Below are 21,566 nucleotides of genomic sequence, written 5' to 3' on the forward strand. Positions count from 1 at the left end.
GACCTTTTCATTGATAATTTCAAACAAGAATTTCTGTTCTTTCCTGGGGAAATTGTTCTCATAAATGTTTCATTATTATGTAAGGTTTCTAGGAAGCAGCTATGGACTCAGTTATAGGTGGTGTGTTACAGTATATTCCTGACAGCTGGCCAGCATTCTGTTTATATTGGTGGGAAAAAAATACCTGACACAGAGAACAACATTCTCCAAGGATTATGTCTGAAGACTCCCTGTTGGTATAATAAACTTCTCCTTCCTCCTGTTTAAAATAAGTTCAACAGCTAGAGTTCTTAATGGTTTTTGGGTTTTTTTGTTGTTGTTGTAAAGTTTTTAGTTCTGATTTTATTATTTTTAATAAAGAAAAATTTAGGTATGTCAGTTTGTGGCTAAGATTTATAAGAAAATTGGGTATTCTTTAATAGAGCAATTGCATATACATGCCAAATATTAATACAGTAAGAGATAATAGGAGGGTGGTTGCTGGTTTCATCTGTCTTGTGGAACTAGTAGAGTAGCATTCAGAGAAATGATGTAGAACATCCCAGAATAGGGGCTGGGGATGTAGCTCAGTTGGAAGATTGGTTGTCTAGCATGTATGAAGCTTTGGGTGTGAGACCCAACACTACATGAACATGACATGATAGCACACACCTATCAGCACTGGGGAGCTGGAGGTGAAAGGATCAGAAGTTCAAGGTCATCCATAGCTAGCATAGTAAATTGGAGGCTAGCCTGGGCTATGTGAGACTGCCTGTCTCAAAAAAAAAAAACAAACAAACAATTCCCAGAATCTCATGAACAAATTTATTTTAACAAAAATACCTCTGTAGTCAAGTCTGTTTGCTTCAAGAATTGCATGTTTAATTGTAGAATTTCTAAGAGTTTCAATACCTAAGTTTGCCAAGTTGCATTAATTCTTCCTGGGGATACTATCAGCAGAAGATTTGGATACTCTTGGGTTTCACAATTTTGATGGAGCAGTAACAGTTACAAGTAAATTTTGAAGCTGGGAGTGGTGGCGCAAGCCTTTAATCCCAGCAGTCAGGAGGCAGAAGTAGGAGGGATTGCCGTGAGTCTGAGGCCACCAAGACTAGTGAGTGAATTCCAGGTCAGCCTGGGCTAGAGCAAGACCAACCAATATTTGAGTAGAAGCCTAGTGTGGTGGTGCACAACTGTATTCCCAGGAGTCAGGAGGTGGAAAGAGGGGGACCAGGAGTTTATGGTCATCCTTGGCTACATAGAGATTTTGGGACCAGCCTGAGCTGTATAAGACCTTGTCTCAAAAAGCAAAAACATTTAAGTAGAATGGGAAGGCATTAATCATCAGCCTAGAGATGGATCTACTAAAGAGTTCTAGGGAATTCAAGGTGTTTTTTTTTTTTTAATTATTTGTATGCAGAGAGAAAAATACTGAGAAATGGGGCACGCCAGGGCCTCCTGCCACTGCAAATGAACTCCAGATGCATGTGCCGCTTTGTGCATCAGGCTATGTGGGTACTGGGGAGCCAAACCCAGGTCATTAGGCTTCACAAGCAAACCTTAACCACTGTGCTCTCTCCAGCACTCATTTCAAGTTTTTTTTTTTTTTTTTTTTTGAGAGCAACAGACAGAGAAACAAAGAGGCAGATAGAGAGAGAGAATGGGCGCGTCAGGGCCTCCAGGGCCACTGCAAATGAACTCCAGGTGCGTGCGCCCCCTTGTGCATCTGGCTAACGTGGGTCCTGGGGAATCAAGCCTCGAACCAGGGTCCTTAGGCTTCACAGGCAAGTGATTAACTGCTAAGCCACGTCTCCAGCACCCCCCCCTTTTTTTTGAGGTAGGATCTTGCTCTAGCCCACGGTGACCTGGAATTCACTACATAGTCTTAGGTTGGCCTCGAACTCACAGTGATCCTCCTGCCTCTGCCTGTGCCACCATTTCAGGTTCTTAAGTGAAATATTTTTGCATTCTTTATTAATTTTTAATTTTTTGTATGTATCTGTGTGGTGTATATGCACATATATGCATGTGGAAATCAGAGGTTGATATGAGTTATTTTCCTCTATCCATCTTATGTATTGCAATGGGGTATCTCACTTTAACCTAGAGCTTGCCTATTTGGCTAGTCTAGCTTGTCAGTTTACCTTGATCCTCCGGCTTCACCTCTGACCTATGAGATTATAGAAGACACCATGCCCACCTAACATTTATATGAGTGCTAAGAATCTGAACTCTGGTCTTGACACTTGGAGAGTAAGTTCTTTACTGACCCAGCGATGTTCCCAACCCCTGTTAGTAAAGTTATGTTTGGCTTTATTTGTTATAGTATCTCCTTTGTCCTTACTTCATTACACATACTCACTTAAAATTACTCCCTTTGGTGTTCCCTTAAATTTGTTGGCTTTCTCCTATTGTTGACTTCTGGTTAGATCCAACTCTTTTTTTTTTTTTTTAATTTTATTTATTTATTTGAGAGTGACAGACACAGAGAGAAAGACAGATAGAGGGAGAGAGAGAATGGGCGCGCCAGGGCTTCCAGCCTCTGCAAACGAACTCCAGACGTGTGCGCCCCCTTGTGCATCTGGCTAACGTGGGACCTGGGGAACCGAGCCTCGAACCGGGGTCCTTAGGCTTCACAGGCAAACGCTTAACCGCTAAGCCATCTCTCCAGCCCTAGATCCAACTCTTGAGTGCTGTGCTACATTACACCACACCATACTCCTGTAGGTGGGAAATGTGAAACACCATTGTTGGGTGGTGTAAGTTTTGACACAACACTGCCTAGTTTTCATCACATTTCCTTTGTGCATTCTCCCATTGTGCTGGGCAGTATTGCTCCTCTTTCCAAGCACATCAGCCTCCTGTTTCTCATGTTTTACTACTAGCTTCATTTTATTGAGAAAATGAGCAAGTTGAGGTTTTCTTTACCCTCTCAGTCCTACCAGTGATGTGCTTGTCTTTGGGCATCCAATCTACCCTTTGCTGTTCCTGCTACTTACTGTTCTAGTGAACCAACCATAGTATTTCAGGTCAACCTTCCCACTCAGCAGAGTGACTCAAGAACCAACAGTTCAGCAATTCTATCACCTCTTCTGTATCATCAATTTTTCCTCTCTATTGGAATATTTTCATTAGCACAAAAATAAGCTGTGATGTCTCACATAAAAAAAAGAAACCTGGGCTGGAGAGATGGCTTAGCCATTAAGGTGTTTGCCTGCAAAGCCAAAGGATCCTGGTTCAATTCTCCAGGACCCACGTAGTAAGTCAGATGCACAAGCGGGCGCATGCATCTGGAGTTCATTTGCAGTGGCTGGAAGCCCTGACAGCCACTCTCTCTCTCTCTCTTTCTCTCTCTCTCTCACATACACATATAAATAAATGAATTAATTATTTTTAAAAATATATAGCAAATGATTTAAATCATTTGTAGAAAAATGTACATTTTAAAAAATTCTAAAAAGAAACCTCAGGTCTGAAGAGATGACTTAGCAGTTAAGGCACTTTCCTGCGAAGCCTAAAGACCCAGGTTCGATTCCCTAGTACCCACGTAAGCCAAATGCACAAGGTGGTGCATGCGTCTGGAGTTAGTTTACAGTGGCTAGCAGGCCCTGGTGTGCCCATTCTCTCTATCTGCCCTTCTCCATAAAATATTTAAGGAAAAAAAAAAAACAAACCTCCTGGGTTTACCTGCTCTTGGCACTTGTTCCACAAATAGAACTTCACCTTGAAAGAAAAACGTATGCTACCTCCTCTCAATCTCAGTGGCACAAAGGGCCTGAGTTACAATTGTGCAGATTCCCCAGAGCACCACATTGCAGAGAACACATTCACATTGCATGTTTGACAGTGGCTTTCCAGCAGGTGGCACTAAGTATCTTGTGTCAACTTTGCCAGACGTGGAGGTACATTGTTAGCTGCATGGGCTAATAGAGCTAGTGCTGCCTCTTTGCTGAACTAGCTTTGGTCAGCCACAGATGTCCTCAGTCGACGTTCAGTGAATTTATTAGCATCAACAGCAGTTGCTGGCTTTCTTTATGAAACCTTTCTTAGGGACAACACTTTTGTTGCTATCTAACCTCTTTAGTATTTTTAGTTCCTTTTACTAGTTCCTCCTGTGCCTGACCACATGAACTGTACATTTTCTGTAACAACTCACTCTGTATTCTTATGTAGGGTTATGATTTTGTTTGTTTTTGTGGTGTTGGGGATCAAACCCAAGTGTAGCAGTTACCTTCTCGTTGCTGCAACAGGACACCCAACCCGAAGCAGTTTAGGGAGGATGGGAATAAAGGGTTTTTTCAGACATACAGTTTGAGGGGGAAGTTCACTCGTGGAGAAAAGCATGGCAGAGCAGAAAGTTCACATTTTTCTATAAGCAGCAAAGAGAGCAAGAGCAAGCTTGCTTTGAACAGCCAGTGGCCTAGACTAACAAACCTCAAGGCCCACCCCCAGTGACACCTCCTCCAGCAAGGTTTCACCAGCTAGTGACTAAGTAGGAAGTAATCATAAACACCGGAGGCTATACAGGGACATTTTACAGTCAAACCACCACACCAGGGCTTTGTCTATGCTTAGTGCTTTCACTAGCTACACCCCTAGCTCAAGTGTTATGATTTTAAAGGCTGTGCCAGCAGTTTCTTACATCATTAGCTTGGGCCTCTTTCTTTACAGATTTGCACACCTCACTACCTATTTGACATTTTTATTTGGGTATCTGTTGTAAGCATCTAATAAAGGTTTATTTTGAAATGATGTAGGGCTTACAGAACAGTTGCAATGGTCTTTATATCATAAAAAAGATACAAATGACTTTGGTACAGTACCGTTAATTGAACTGTGGACCATATTCAAGATCTAGGCAATGGTCCCATGTTGCATTTAGTTTTGTTGAGCCTGTCTGTGATGCTCAATCATTCCATGTCTTTAACATACTGTAGAGTACTGGTCAGGTATCTTGGTCCACAGGGTTTGTGTGATGCTTTCATATAATTAGATTGAAGCCATAGATTTGGAGGCTGGGGAATGCTGTTGAGGTAATACTGCAGTGTCCCACATTTAATGCATCTGAATTAATTACTTGATCTTTAGACCTCTGGCTTTCCTACTGCTGTAGTTTTCCTAAATTAATAGGTGGCAGTTCTGGTTTTCCTGTGGCTTGGCTACTCTAGGCCTACTTGATCAAAAACATTGGAGGGGACTCCCTACTACAGATTCCATGCATATCAAAGCTTGGGAAACACTGATTTAGACCAAGGTACCTTATATTAGTCATCTTCACTCCTCTGTCTCTGTTTATCAATCAGTAACTTATTTCAGTTGTGCAGAATTCTCCAAAGTCCCCCACTGGTTACCAGCTGTACTGCTGCTGCCAGTTTGAAATTTTCTGCCAGCTCCTATCCTACCTAGTCCTTTGGCCATTGTCTTTGTTCCTTTACTATCTGGTCTTCCCCTCAGCAGCCATATGGACTGTAACTTCCATCACATCGTAATTCCTCAGCTCAGGCCTTCTAGTATTGTCAACACAAGTCCTCACATTGACTTAACAAGATTTTCCCCAACCTTTATTTTTACCAGCCTTCACCTTGTTCACTAGAGACTCCTCAAACATGGCAAATACATTCACTGCTATTCTCTTGAATTTTTCACCAGTCATTCTAACACCTTCAGGTTTCTTATGAAAAAATCCTTTCCTGACCACCTGTAAACATAATTCTGTGCTCCTTCATCTTGGCATGCTCAACTTCCCTTCTCAGCTCCCTTCATCTTACATATTGTGTGTGTACAAAATTGTCATTGCTGTATTCTCCAACATATTGTAGGCTCTAGCAAAGGAGGGAATTTTTTTTTGTCAGAACAGTACCCTGTACATAATCTTTGAATGGATGAATGCAAGGTGTCTAGTTGAAGAATAATGATACTCATTTGATCAGAGTAGACCCACATCAGTGCTGTATGCGGTGGTCTATGCCTGTCATCCTAGCACTTGGGAGGCCGAGAAAGAAGCAAGCTGATTAGTAAGACTAGCTGAATCAGTGAACTCTGGGTTCAGTGAGAGACCCGGCCTCAATAAATGTGATGGAGAACAGTTTAAGGAGACACCCAGCATTGATCTCTCCCTCTACACGCACAGGTATACACATGCATGTGCACCCTTGTGTGCCAATATTCATATGAACATGCATATACACATGCAAAGTGAAAGCCTCTGTAACTTATCCAAACAATTATTTAGAGTTCTCACTCCAATAGCCTGAGACCCCCAACTGAGCTATACTCTGCCCCCATTACAGTGTAAAGCTTGGGGCCCAGTGAGCCAAGTAGAAAGGAAGGTAATCACAGTTCTACTTTAAAAAGATGCCTGTGCAGACATGGATCATGTAGTATACTGCACAGTGATAATGGTATGTGGAATCTGAGGGAGCTAAGCAAGGCCCTATCACAGAGGACCTTCTTTGACAGGGAAAAGAATTTGGACTTTATGTCCAGCACAGTTGGGAGCCTAGAGTGGGTTTTAAAGAAGACTGATCCTTGCTTTCAAAAGATGACCATGTTATAGGAATTATAAGGCAAAGGTGGTTTCATTTTCTGAACTAGTTGATAGTAGTTGGCAGAGCTCATGAGCTTTCATGTTCAGTTCTTCAGCTGATGCCTTTTAAGAAAAAGGTATTCCCTTCCATGTCCATACTTCTATTCAATAATAGATACTATATGTTAGTTCAATTTTCACTTTGTTCCCATACTTTCATTTGTAACATCTTTTATCAATTTGGAGTTACATTTAGTCTCTTAATTGGCAGTAGTGCCTTAGTCTCTGCAATCTCTTATCATATTTTCATTTTTGAATAGTATAAGTTTGTTTTACAGACTAGTTTGGACTTGCCTGATTATGTCCTCATGATCCAATACAGCTATGCATTATTGACAGGAAACGAGATATCTATGATACATCAGATCTCAGGATACTTGATGTCTGTCTGTCCCATTAGCTGGTGGTGTAAAAGAACTGTTTGTGATAGTTAAGGTTATATCTACAAAGTTTTCTAGTCTAAAGTTACCTGTTCTAATAAGTCACCAAATGCTTTGTGCAAATATTCCATCTCAAAGGGTTATATAATGTCATTTAATAGTAAAAATGAGCTATCACTTTTGGTAGCAAAATGTTGATTGGCCAATTATAATTCCAAACTGCTAGGTTAGTATTCTACTAGAAAAACTTTGAAAAACCTATCTACTTAAATATGAATTCATGGTTTCCTTTATTTGATATGTTTTGTAGTCTATGATTATCATTATTTTGGCACATTGTCCCAGGTTTGACTTGTAGGAGCCTTTTCAGACCTATATCACTTAATCCATCCCCCATATTTTTGGATACTCTCTTTTGGTACCAGAAATTTTGTGCTTAGTCCTGAGATTAGCTATTTCTTTAAGAACCCTAATTGTGGAATATAGTACTTTAGAACCATATTTTTCTCACCATGTTATATCCTTTGTTAATGCCACTTTTATTGCAGACTAGTGGACAGACAAGTATGTTTGAGTCACAAATGATTAGTCAGTTATAGTCCTGTTTTTGCCTTTTGTTTAGAAAAATGTGAGTGCTGGGATTGAACTCAGGTCCTCATGTTTGCATAGCAATCACTCTTACCCACTGAGCCATCGCTCTAGCCCTGCTTGCTAGTTTTATATACTTTTAGACAATTTCTTACATGCATATAATGAGTTTTTATTATTTTCATCACCATTGTCTTTTCATCACCCCTCCCACTCCTACTAAACCTCTTTCTCTTCCCAAATAGTTGTCCTCCTACTTTTGTGTGTATGTGTGTGTAATCTACTGACTTTAATTGGGGTTGCTTACATGAGCATGGATGAGAGATTATTTACGAGAACATGGATAACTTCCATTGACTACACCACTAAAACAAAACTCTTCCCTTGGGCCAGGCATGGTGGCACACACCTTTAATCCCAGCACTTGGGAGGCAGAGGCAGGAGGATCACCATGTGTTTGATGCCACCCTGAGACTACATAGTAATTCCAGGTCAGCCTGGGCTAGAGTGAGACTACCTCAAAAAAACAAAACAAAACAAAAACTGTTCCCTTCCCCTGCAACCATTACCGGCTTGTCAGGAAGGGGTGGGGCTTCATGAGCCACTCCTTCATTCAGGACAGAATGTTGATAGGCCAAGCCTTGTAGGGAACCACAGCTGCTATTGAGTTCATGAGTGCAACAGCTATGTCCAGAAGATACATTTCCACAGCACTCCTCCCCATCCTCCAATTCTTACATTCTTTCTGTCCCCTTTCCTTTGGTATCCCCTGAGCCTTGGAGAGGGTGATAAGATGCCCTACTTAGGGCTGAGCATTCATCAGTCACTTACTCACAGCACTTTGACAAGTCAGGAGTCTGCACTGACTGCTGCCACTGCAAAAATAAGCTTCTGTAACTAAGGTTTGAGAGCACGTGCTGAGATTTCTAATTCCAAGCTGATACATGGGCTTGTTTGCTAACCTGGATTCCTCACTCCTCCTTCCCATCTTTCCTAGCAAAAATCCTCATTTCCAACAACATCAGTATTTCTATATTTGCACTCTGGGACAGTATACACTAAATAGTTTCAAATTGCTATACCCATACCACTTTGAACATCAGATCCTAAATTCCATTTTCCTCACAGTTTTTTTCTTAGACTAAGAGGAAAGATGGCAGTACTGTGTTTCAGTTTACTTTGCTTTTTCTCTCTGTGATTATAGGATTGATTTGGTACAACTACATTTTAATTTGTTTAGATATTACCAGCACCTTCTTCATTTAGGATTCTACATTTGACCACACAGCATCAGGATGCTTTTATCTCTCATAGACTTACCAAACTGTCATCAAATCTTGAGATTCCATGGCATGGTGGTGCACATCTTTAATCCCAGCACTGTGAGACAAAAGTACGAGAATCACCATGAGTTTGACACCACCCTGGGACTACAGAGTAATTCCAGGTCAGCCTGGGGTAGAGTGAGACCCTACCTCAAAAAAGAAAAAAAAAAAAAGTCTGGGGATTTGAAATGCAAAGCAGAGTAATATTTCATTGGCTTTGTTATATTTTTATTGAAGTCTGCTTGATGGACAATAAAGTACACTTCTTTGGAGTACTTAATGAGGGCAAGAAGTGTGGCTCAGTAGTACATATGTGCTTAGTGTGCCTGAGGCCCTGGGTTCTACTCCCAAACAAATAATAGTGTTTGATAAGCTTTGACACATAATAAATCTATGAATCTAATACCATAATCAAGATTCATGATGGATATGTTAGTGTAGCTAGAATTTAAATTCCTCTTTTGAACATTTTTGTGTAAGAGACATTTGCATTTTCTCTTATAAATTACCTATTCCTGTCTGTAGCCCTGCTCACTTTCAGAAATAGCTGCTAGCCTTTTTCTTTGTTTTTAATCTTTTTAGACTATGTAAGTTGCAAATATATTTTCACTTCACTGTCATCATTTTGCTTTGGGAGTTTTTTTTTCCCACCGTTTTTTTTTTTGTGACCTTGCAGCCCATATATGTGGAATCAATGTGAAACCATCAATTTCTGGTGGAAAACCAAAAGTCTCAGCAATGGCTTGTAATGTTTTGGGAGCATCAGTGCCCTCCCTGGCTACCAACTCACTGGAAAGTATCTTATCCCTGGCTCTGAAATTTTTTTTTAATAACAATCTATGGCTTCTAGGTATTCCATAGGACAAACCATTTTTTTTAAAACTTAAAAAAAATTCATTTTTATTTATTTATTTATTTGGCAGAGAAAGAGCGAGAATGGGTGCGCCAGGGCCTCCAGCCACTGCAAACGAACTACAGATGTGTGGACCCCCTTGTGCATCTGGCTAACGTGGGTCCTGGGGAATCAAACCTGGGTCCCTTGGCTTTGCAGGCAAATACCTTAATCACTAAGCCATCCCTCCAGCCCACAAACACATTTTTTAACAGGTACAGCTGCTTTCATAGCACCAGCCTGAGTACTACTCCGTCTTGAGATTTCCTCTGCCAAGAAAAGTTAGTCCATTACTTTGAGTTCTGTGTCATTGAAGCTCTTAGGACACAGGCACACCACAGCCAGTTTTGTCAAAAACATATCACACAAACTGCTTCTAGCCCACTTCCTGATAGAGTCCTTGCTCTCCTTTGAAACATCATGAGCTAGGCCTCCAGTTTCTGTGTTTCTCTCAGCCTTCTAAGCTTCTACCGAATGGCCCATTAACTTTCACTTATGGTATTGAAGGACTTTTTTAGCCCACAGTTCCAAACTCTTGCAGATTCCTCCTACAAACCAGTTCCAAAGATCTATGGACCATATAGTTTGTATATATTGTTGGGGGTGGGCGTATGGGTGTTATAGCTAGTTTCCCCATACCAGTGTTTGACACACTGTCCTGTTCCTGTTGTTCACCTGATGTTGGCCAGGGATGACGTCCACCCTTTGTTCATGTCGTCGTTTTCCCTGCCATCGTGGAGCTTCCCCCTCAAGTATTAAAGATGGAATAGACCTGTTGTATTTTCTGACAATGGTTTCCAAATGTTTTAGCCAGTAAGCTTTATGAATCAAATAGGTTTATCAGAGCAATAGCCCCACTTTTTGGTTTTTCTTTACTAGTTAGTTTTCACCCTGGCAAAAGCAACTTAGGTTTAACTTACAGCTCAAGGTAACAGTCCATGATGGCAGGGAAGACATGCCAACAGGAACATGAAGCAGAGATGATCACATCCTATCCACAGTCAGGAAACAGAATGATGAATGCAGTTCCTTAGCTAGTTTTCTCCTTTTTGCACAGTCCTGAGAGCCCTCCAGGTCATAGAGTGGTGCTGCCCACGGTTAGGGTGGGTCCTCCCACCTCAGCCTAATCTAGAAAATCCGTAGTACATATGCCAAGAGGCTTGTTTCCGCAGCAATTCTGAAGTCTCTCAAGTTAACAGCCAGGGGTTATCATACACACTTTTAAGTTACAAGTTGGTTGAGGTCTGAGAGTACATCCAACTTCTAGACTGTCCCTTTCTCCTCCAAACTTGTGATGAGAAATGGAGGTGGGTGTTTTCCTTCACCTCATTTTCACTTTCTCCTTTTAATCTACAGAAAAGTTAATGGAATGTGTGGTGGTTTGATCCAGATGTTCCCCATAAACTTAGGTGTTCTGAATGCTAGGTTCCCAGCGGATGGAGATTTGGGCATTAATGCCTTCTGGAGGTGGTATATTGTTGGGGGTGGGCGTATGGGTGTTATAGCTAGTTTCCCCATACCAGTGTTTGACACACTGTCCTGTTCCTGTTGTTTACCTGATGTTGGCCAGGGATGACGTCCACCCTTTGTTCATGTCGTCGGTTTCCCTGCCATCGTGGAGCTTCCCCCTCAAGTATTAAAGATGGAATAGACCTGTTGTATTTTCTGACAATGGTTTCCAAATGTTTTAGCCAGTAAGCTTTATGAATCAAATTACTTGGCAAATCCAATTAAAGACCCATAAAAAAGTAAACATGAGGGCTGAAGAGATGGCTTAGCGGTTAAGGTGCTTGCCTGCAAAGCCAAAGGACCCAAATTCAATTTCCCCAGCACCTATGTCAGCCAGGTGCACAAGGTGGCACATGCATCTGGAGTTCTTTTGCAGTGGTTGGAGAACTTGGCATACCCATTCGCTCTGTGTCTGTCCCTGACACACACACATACACTCTCTCAAATAAGTAAATAATATATTTAAAAAATTTTTTTCTTATTTTATGTTTAATTATTTGAAAGTGACAAAGAAAGAGGCAAAGAGAGAGAGAGAAAGGGAATTGGCGCACCAGGGCATCCAGGCACTGCAAACGAACTCCAGATGCATGTGCCCCCTTGTGCATCTGGCTAACGTGGGTCCTGGGAAATCGAGCCTCGAACCAGGGTCCATAGGCTTCACAGGCAAGCACCTAACTGCTAAGCCATCTCTCCAGCCCAGTAAATATTTTTTTTTCCAAATATTTCTTACCCACTTTTTAAATTTATTTATTTGAGAGCGACAGACACAGAAAGAAAGACAGATAGAGAGAGAGAGAGAGAATGGTGTGCCAGGGCTTCCAGCCACTGCAAACGAACTCCAGACACGTGTGCCCCCTTGTGCATCTGGCTAACGTGGGACCTGGGGAACCGAGCCTCAAACTGGGGTCCTTAGGCTTCACAGGCAAGCGCTTAACCGCTAATCCATCTCTCCAGCCCTAAATAATATTTTTTAAAAGTCAAAATGGAAGCTGGGCATGGTGGCGCATGCCTTTAATCCCAGCACTTGGGAGGCAGAGCTAAGAGGATTGCTGTGAGTTTGTGGCCACCCTGAGGCTACTTAGTGAATTCCAGGTCAGCCTGGGCTAGAGTGAGACCCTACCTCAAAAAAAAAAACAAAAAAAAAAATGGAAAGAGTAAACAAAAATATTTTTCCCTATTTAAATGCTACACATGTCCATACTTAAATATATCTCATGTATTCCTGTGGGCCCTGAAGAACATATTCTGAAAACCATGGTATTATCCTTACAGAATTTGTTAAAGGGCTGGAAAGATGGTTTAGCAGTTAAGGCACTTGCTTACAAAGCCTAAGGACCCAAGTTTGATTTCCCAAGGCCCACGTAAGCCAAATGCACAAGGTGGTGTATGTATCTGGAATTTGTTTGTTGTGGCTGGAGACCCCCTGCATGTGAGTGAATACATGTATGCACAGTGTCTCTCTTTCAAATAAAATATTAATATTTTATTATTTATTTCTTAGACAGGGAAAGAGGGAGGGAGAGAGAGGATGGGCACGCCAAGGCCTCCAGCCACTGCAAACTAACTCCAGACGCATGTGTTGCATCTGGCTAATGTGGGTCCTGCGGAATCAAACCTGGGTCCTTTGACTTTGCAGGGCAAATACCTTAACTGCTAAGTTATCCCCCCAGCCCTAAAAAAAAATTTTTTTTTTCTTTTTTTGGTTTTTCAGGTAGGGTCTCGCTCTAGCTCAGGCTCACCTGGAATTCACTGTGGAGTCTCAGGCTGGCCTCTAACTCATGGCTATCCTCCCACCTCTGACTCCCGAGTGCTGGGATTAGAGGTGTGGGCCACCACGCCTGGCTAAAAAAAATTTTTTAAATAAAAACTTGTTTAAAGCAATATCATCTTTGTTTCTAGAGAGATGGCTCAGTGCAGGCACTTGATTTCAGAGCCTGATGGTCTGACTTTGATTCCTATTACTTCTGTAAAGCCAGATGCACGAAGAGAATGAAAATATAGACGCAGCAGGGCCTCTAGCCACTGCAAACAAACACCAGATGCATCTGCTACTTTATGCATCTGGCTTTACATTGGTACTGGGGAACTGGACCTGAGTCCTTAGGTTTTGCAAGCAAGCGCCATAACTGCTGAGCCATCGCTCCAACTCTTCTATTCACATTTTGAGTCCATTAATGGATTAAACCATTGATTAGTTCAGAGCCCTCAAGATCAAATAGTCTCTGCAACACTGACATAAACATGCTAATCTCCTAGGTGGTTCACTTCAGTCGAGTTGAAAGCCATGATTATCTTTATACCAGTTCCACACTGTTCTGATTACTGTTCTGTAGCAAATTTTCATATTAAGTAGTATATATCCTTAAATATTACTCTTTTTTTGAAATTGTTTTTCACTATTCTAGTTCCTTTAAATTTCCGTATCAATTTTAAGATGAATCAGTTCTACAACAGTACTGTGGTATTTTGATCATGTACATTGAATGTCCATTGATGTCCATTGAATGACAACATTAAATGTTCCCATCTGTGAACATGTTTTCCATTTATTTAGATCTTTTGAGAAACAATAGTTATAGTATAAAATTCTTTATTGTGATTTTACACGTTCTTTATTAAATTTATTCCAAAGAAAGCTTGTAATCCTTTTAATGCTATCCTGAATGCATTTGTTTTCATTTCACTTTCCTGTTGTTCATTACTAATGTGTAAATATATTATACAATGGCTTTTGTTTTTTTTCGAGGTAGGTTCTTGCTCTAACTCAGGCTGACCTGTAATTCACTGTGTAGTCTCAGGCTGTCCTCAAACTCACAGCAATCCTCCTACCTCAGCCTCCCAAGTGATGGAATTGAAGGTATGTGCCACCATGTTTGGTTACAATGGCTTTTCATATTGAGCTTATACCCTGAAATGTTGCCGAACTGTTTACATATTCTCATTTGATTTTCTACATATACAATTCAGTCATCTGCAATTTCCTTTTCAATTTGGATATCTTTGATTTACCATTTTTTTCTAGCCTTTTGCTCCCTAACCATTATTTCAGTAGTTATCACCTCCAGTACAATATTGAGTACACGTGAAAAGAATGGGTATCTTTGGCTTGTTTCTAATACTATAAAGCATTTGTCTTTCAGTAAATATGGCACTAGTTCTGTGTGTGTGTGTGTGTGTGTGTGTGTGTGTGTGTGTGTGTGTGATGTATGTGTAGTGCACATGCCTCATGCCTGAACTTACGGAGGCTAGAAAAGAATGGTAGCAGGTGTCCTCCTCTGTTGTTTATTTGTGTGTATCCTTGAAATGAGTCTCCCACTGAACCTGGAGCTGCCATTGTCAGTCAGACTCTGACCAGCAAGTCCCAGTGATTCTCGGGTCTCTGTTCCCACAGCACTGGGGTTATAGGTACGTGTGGCCATGCCCGGCTTGTCATGTGAGTGCTGATGAATTGAACTTGCAGGCCCTGCATGTGCAGAAGGTGTCTTTTGTCATTTCCTCAGCTTGTTCTTGTTGAATTTTGAAATGCTGTTATTAGATTGAGGACATATTTTTATTTACCATTTTCTTTTTTTTTCCACTTTAAAAATAAAGCTTTATTTAAAGGGGTAATAGCAGGATCCTTTGTTATCTTGCATGAAGTGAAACACCTTTTGACATACAGAAGCAATACTGCCCCTATAAGCACTTTCTGCTCTAGTTAGCTGTTTATTCACCATTTTCATATATGTATATAATGCATTATAATTCACTCCCATTCGTTTATTTTGTTCCCCTCCCCCACTCAACTTCCACTGAACCAACTAGTCCTTCTTCTATTTTAAAGGTTTTTTTTTTTGTTTTTTTTTTTTGCCCTCCATCATCAATGAGATCATGTTGATGGAGCCAGTATTGTGCAGGTAACAACAGCTGCTATGAGGTCATGAATGCAACAGCCACTTCATGGAGGACTTTCTTTTCTAGTCCTAGTGTGTTCGGTTATGAATCCTGCTGAGCTTTGTCAATTGTCTTTTCAGTGTCTACTGAGGTGATCTTGGTGTTCTTGTTCTTATTAATGGGATGTGCTAATTGATTTGGGGTTTTACACTAACTACATTCCTAGGATAAGTCTTACTTGGTGATGACAGATAGTCCTTTTTGTTTCTTGCTTCATTGTATATGTGTGCATATATAATTATGTATTTGTTTAATTTTATTTTAAGAGAATGTATGGTTACACTGGGGCCTCTTGCCATTGCAGACAAATTCCAGGTACAGTGCCACATTGTGCATCTGGCTTTACATGGGTACTAAGCAATTGAATCCAGGCTGTCAGGCTTTGCAAGCAAGTGCCTTTAACCACTGTGCCATCTCCTGACCCCTCCTGCTTCATTTCTTGCTATGTCTTTGGTATGTCTCTGGTATCATAGAAATAATTTCCTCATAGAATGAATGTGATAGGTGTTGCCTCTTCTTTTTCTGAAACATTTTATTGAAGATTGGTAACACACACGGCTGTGTGTAGGTTCTTGGGTATGGTGTAGGCTCACACATTATGTGCACATGTAGAAGTCAGAGCACAACTTTTTAGTCTTTACTTTCTACCTTGTTTGAGGTGGAGTCTATTGTTATTTTTGTTCATTCCTGTACTTACCAGGCTAACTGGTGTGTGAGCTTCTTAGAAATTTTCCTGTCTGTGTCTTCCATCTTGTCATCTGCATGTTGGGATTACAGACGTCTGCCATGGCTTCTGGCTTTTGCATGGGATCTGGGGATCTGAACTTGGATATTCAAACTTGAGCAGTAAGCACTTTACCCACTTGATGAGGGCCTCTCTAGGGTGCTCTCTGAATTCCTGCTCTGATATTCTGTTATCTGATCTTACATTAGCTACTTTTCTCATTACTGTGACAAAACACCTGACAGAAGCAATCTAAGGGGAGAAGGAGTTAATTGAACTCACAGTTCAGAGAAACAGGTCTATGGTGGTGAAGGCAGGGTGGCAGGAACAGTTTGATCCTTGACACTAAACGAGAAGCAGGGTAAGGAATGCCAATGCCCAGGTGGCTTTTTCTTTTTCTTTTTTTCTTTCTTTTTATTCCTTCTGGGACCCAGCCCATGAGATGATGATGTTTACATTCTGGGGAACAGGGGGTCTTCCCTCCTCACATCTGTCTGTAAACATCATCAAAAACACAACCAAGGATTTTCCTAAAGTACTAGGTGTTTCTTAACCAAGTGAACAGTTCAAATTAAACCATCACAGACCTCAAGCTACCTTGACCTCCCTGTCAGCTCCAATGCAAAGTGCTTTGCTGTGCCTCCTGAGCCTACCTTGGTGCTGTGGCAGCTTGGAAAGTTTCTCAAGGCAGCATAAGGCACATTTTTTATGTTTCCTGACTATCCCATTCCCTTTTACTGCATCCTAGCTAGAAGTCTACCCAAAGGTTTTGAGAGATGAATGAAGCCAATTAAATATGATATTTTTAGGAATGATTTTAAAAATATTTTTGCTGGGCATGGTGGCACACGCCTTTAATTCCAGCACTCAGGAGGCAGAGGTAGGAGGAATGCTGTGAGTTCAAGGCCACCCTGAGCCTACATAGTGAATTCCAGGTCAGCCTGGGCTAGAGTGAGACCCTACCTTAAAAAATCAAATATATATATATATGTATATATATTATTTATATATTTGGAAGACAGAGAGAATGGGCATGCCAGGGCCTCCAGCCACCACAAATGAACTCCACACGCATGTGCCTCCTTGTGCATCTGGCTTAAATGAGTCTTAGGGAAACAAACCCAGGTCCTTTGGCTTTGCAGGCAAGCACCTGAAGTGCTAATCCACCTCTCCAGTCCACATGAATATTTTTCTAAGATTATTTTGTTACTATTTTAAGTATTTTTTATGATAAATGTGTTGTTTAAGTAAGTTTTCTGTTACCTTTATAGCTTGCCTCTGAGTATGGATTTGCTAAACAGCCCAGACTTATTGGAAACAACTATTGGTAATGTAACTGTGGCATCAGATATGATGGAGTCATTACCAGCACTGGATGACATTAATGTAGCAACCAAGCCAACTGGATTAGAGGAGACCAAAATTGAATGTGGAAGTAAGTAAATGTTCTATAATTTATCAGTGAGACATTTTATCATATCTCCCTTTGATACATTTAAACCAGTTCCTCAAGGAATATTTTATGTGGTATCATAATTCAAAAGCTATGCCTTCCTGCCCTTCTTTGTTGTATGTATGTATGTGGGGTAAGGATGGGGTTGCATGTGTATGTCCCCTTGCAGCACCCCAGGCACTCGCCTGCAGCAGGGAGTGCTGAGCTGGCATGGCTAGAGTGGAATGTTGGGTGTCCGACATCATGGTTTTTCTGCAAACCCCCCCTTTTTGAGGTAGAGTTTTGCTCTAGGCCAGGCTGACCTAGATTTCACTGTGTAGTCTCAGGGAGTCCTCATACCCACAGTGATCCTCCTATCTCTGCCTTCCGAATGCTGGGATTAAAGGCGTGCGCCACCATGCCTGGCCTGCCAATTCTTATATGAGCCTGGGTCTATTTCTTACTGATATTGGATCCTGCTATTTTCTTAAGCCCAGGCAGTTCTGTGGTCTCTTTTCTCCTTTGCAGAGCTGGAGTTAAAGTGCATGTGACTACTCCCAGATGTTTACATAAGCTCTAGAGACTTGGACAATTTAGGTCCCCTCAGGCTCTCATGCTTACACAGGAAGTGTACTTAACCACTGAGTCATCTCTCTCCAGTGCATCCTACTTTTTCTTAGCTTTAGAGAACACACACACAAAAAAATTCAAGATAATGTAACATTAAACCTACGTATCATGTATGAATGACTGTATGTTTCTTGGATTGTACTTGCTCTTTGGGTACAAATTAAAAAGGTAATAGAGAGGATAAAGGGATGGCTCAGCAGTTAAGTGTGCTTCCTGTGCAAGCATGTAGGCCCTGAGACAGCCTGAGTTTGAGTCTCCCAGAACCCACATAAGCAGCTGGGTATGGCCACACATCTGTAACCCCAGTCCTGTAAGGAGCTAAGCCTGGAAGATCACACAGGCTTGCAAAAAAATGGCAAGCTCTAGAATCAGTTAAGACGCTGTATCAAGGAAACAGTCTGGTGAGTAATGGAGTGCGATACATGACTTTCTCCTCTGGTCTCCAAAGCTGCATGCACAAGGTGCTGCATCAGCATACATGTACATACGCTGCACATGCCATACCACACATACTACACACACACACACACACACACACACACACACACACACACACACACACATATATATACACAGAAAGGTAATGGAAGTGGAGGCACAAGAATTATAAGTTCCGGATCATCCTGAATATGCATATATATATTGAGACCCTGTCTCCTCAAAAAAAGTTTCCTTAAAGATTTTTGTAGGCTCATGGAAAATGTTAATAAAAATTTTAAAATAATTAAAAAAAAAAAGATTTTTGTAGGGAATGGTATTGAATAAATTTTTTGAACATTCCATTACCTCCTAGAAAGCATTTTGTTACTAATGCCTAGTCCTTAAAAAGAAATACAAAATGGGGACCCTGCAGAAGCAGGACCCTTGCTCCACCTTCCTGATTGAGGTGCCCTGGGGCTCCCAATTCCTGGATACCCTGCTCCGGAGGGTATGCACACAGAGGTGCAGTCCCTCTGTGAGAACAGAGGAGATGTCTACCTACTTCAGTCAAGCCACAGCTGAATCCACAGGGGAAGTGAGGAGACAAGCAAGAGCGCTGCTTCCCTGCTGAAAATGATAATCAGTGCCAGGGCATAGGAGACAGACCCTGAGGATACTCAACACCTACCAAAGTAGACACCCAGAGGCTCCTAAGAGCTCATCACTGAAGTAGACTTAAAACTCACCCACCATGGCTCAGGGAATTTTGTGAAGAGGGGGCAGAAAGATTGTAAGATCCACAGGTTGAGACATCATGCCCAAAGGCATTCCCTCCCCCCAAAATAACTGATTGCTGTTCCTACAGTGCATAACCCACAACCCCATGGGGAATATCTGCAAACCCACTCAGGAGTGTCCCCAGCAGAATTGGGGCAGGGACGAGGGAAAAGAGAGTACTAACATATGATATATCCATATGAAATATTTTGTTAATAATAATAATGCATAAAAAAGAAGTAATACATAATGAATACTGCCTTCCTTAATTTTTTCAGAGACTAAAAAGAGAAAGTAAATTGCTCATTGAAAATGTCTATATATTCAAAAGTTTGGTTTGATAGTAATACAAAATATTTTGAAACAGAAATTTCCTGTTGAATTCAGTGTAATGGGGACTCGTTTTAAAACAGCTTGTATTTATGTGCCTCTGATTCTGTCGTGTGCTAAAATTAGATGCCAACTTTAAACAACTTACAGAAACTTTACTGTTGTCTGGAGGCCATAGATAGAGTACAGGAGTAGTATTTAATAATTTAGGATAAGTAGCATCAGTGCTTCAGGCTAGTAGAACACACTAAAGTACTTCTGGTAACTGGGCTGAAGTTCTCAAAAATACTACAAATGTCCTGCTAAATAAATGTTCCATTGCAGGCCCAGTTGGGCACTTTTAGATAGTACCTTTGATCCCTCATAGTTTCCCCCTCCTTCTACCTGATTATATAAAAATCAGAGGCATTCTATTAAATTAGTCCCTAAAATGTAAGATTATTTCAGGGCACTTCACTTACAGAGAGCTCATTTTAAAATGAATTGCATTTTTCAGTACTTAAGGAACTGTTTGTAATGTATTTTGCAGCTAGGAAGAACATTTTGAAGACAACATGCTTGTTCTGCCTCACATCTGATAGTTATATAATATAGCATATATAAAATGTTGAATTAGTAAATGAATAAACATATGCCCTTTCATAGTCTGTCCAGATAAGTTTAGTTTTAGGCAATGTATAGTCAGGACTAAGAGTGAAGGTGATAAAGTGTTGAGGTGAGAATCCAAGTCTCTAAGCACACATGCTGTTGGCAGTAGATACGTGACAGTGCTCACTCAGAATGTTAGTATTCATCTGAATTCTTTCTTGTTAATGATGGTAGCTGATTTTGAGGAAGATCAAAGCTTAAGTGTTAGCCGGGCGTGCTGGCGCACCCCTTTAATCCCAGCACTCGGGAGGCAGAGGTAGGAGGATCGCCGAGAGTTCGAGGCCACCCTGAGACTACATAGTGAATTCCAGGTCAGCCTGAGCCAGAGTGAGACCCTACCTCGAAAAACCGAAAAAAAAAAAAAAAAGCTTAAGTGTTACCCTCATGTAGCTGTGACAGCCTAGCTGACTGATTGACAATTTTGCCCCTTCCCGCCCCCTCCCCAGCATTTAAAGATGCTACAGAGAAGCTTAAGAAGCTTGAGACAGAGTGCAATCCTTTGCCATCTCCTAGGCCCACCATTGACATTAATGTCAACAGCCAGGTATGTAGATCTTTCCTACTTCTGCCTGTTACCATCTCCAGAACTCCAGGGATATGTTCTCATTTCACTGGGTAGAAAATGGTCTGTGCTCTTACACGCTGTGAGATGTGTGGATATGTATGAGAGAAGAAAATTTACACTGCAATATTAAGAACTTGAAGTTCATCTCATAATAGTTTTTTAAACACACGGTGAAAGAAACATTGTTGCTTTTAAACCTGATATTTTGATTAAGTGCATCAAGCCTCTAGCTAAAAGCCTTCTGAAAATATAGAGGATTTACTTGAATGAGAACTGCTCTGAGATATGAACAAGGAAGAAATTAGACTCTCATATGGTCAACGTCATCTTTTATTTCTTTCTATCTCCCATTCTTGAGATTTTTTTGACGTGGTTTCAGGGATCCATACCAATTCAACTTGGTTAATTGTTCATAATTTAATTGTTTTTTTCTTTAAGCTAGTGTGGTGGCCTATACCTATAATCTCAGCACTTGGAAGCATGAAGCAGGAGGATTGCCTCAAATTAGAAACCAGTCTAGGCTATGCAGTGAGGCTCTTATCTTCATTTTTTTTCTTATTTCTACATTAAATAACTTAGAGGGGTGACTAAAATAAATTGAATTAGATAGAAATTTTATAGTTATGTGCCCCTTAAATAGAATAAGTGAATCTTTTTTAAAAATTTTATTTATTTATCTATGAAAGAGAGAATAGGCACACCAGGGTCTCCAGCCACTACAAACAAACTCTAGATGCATGTGCCCCCTTGTGCATCTGGCTTATGTGGGTCCTGGATAATCGAACTGGGATCCTTTGGCTTTTCAGGCAAATGCCTTAACCACTAAACAATCTCTCCAGCCCAGAATA

The 21,566-nt window shown here is 41.0% G+C and overlaps 1 protein-coding gene across 5 annotated transcripts in view; it reads left to right on the plus strand.

Moving 5' to 3' along the window:
• The window catches only part of Epb41l5 (erythrocyte membrane protein band 4.1 like 5), a 115,076-nt gene that overhangs the window by 63,625 nt on the left and 29,885 nt on the right, over positions 1-21,566 (plus strand). For all 5 annotated transcript variants that reach the window (XM_004659738.2, XM_045149035.1, XM_045149036.1 and 2 more), the window contains exons 17-18: positions 17,188-17,351; positions 20,600-20,697. In XM_004659738.2, coding sequence (XP_004659795.2) covers positions 17,188-17,351; positions 20,600-20,697 — 262 coding nt within the window. The remainder of the gene's footprint in view (positions 1-17,187; positions 17,352-20,599; positions 20,698-21,566) is intronic.

This window comes from Jaculus jaculus, chromosome 5 (genome assembly GCF_020740685.1).
Source record: "Jaculus jaculus isolate mJacJac1 chromosome 5, mJacJac1.mat.Y.cur, whole genome shotgun sequence".
NCBI classification, from domain to species: domain Eukaryota; kingdom Metazoa; phylum Chordata; class Mammalia; order Rodentia; family Dipodidae; genus Jaculus; species Jaculus jaculus.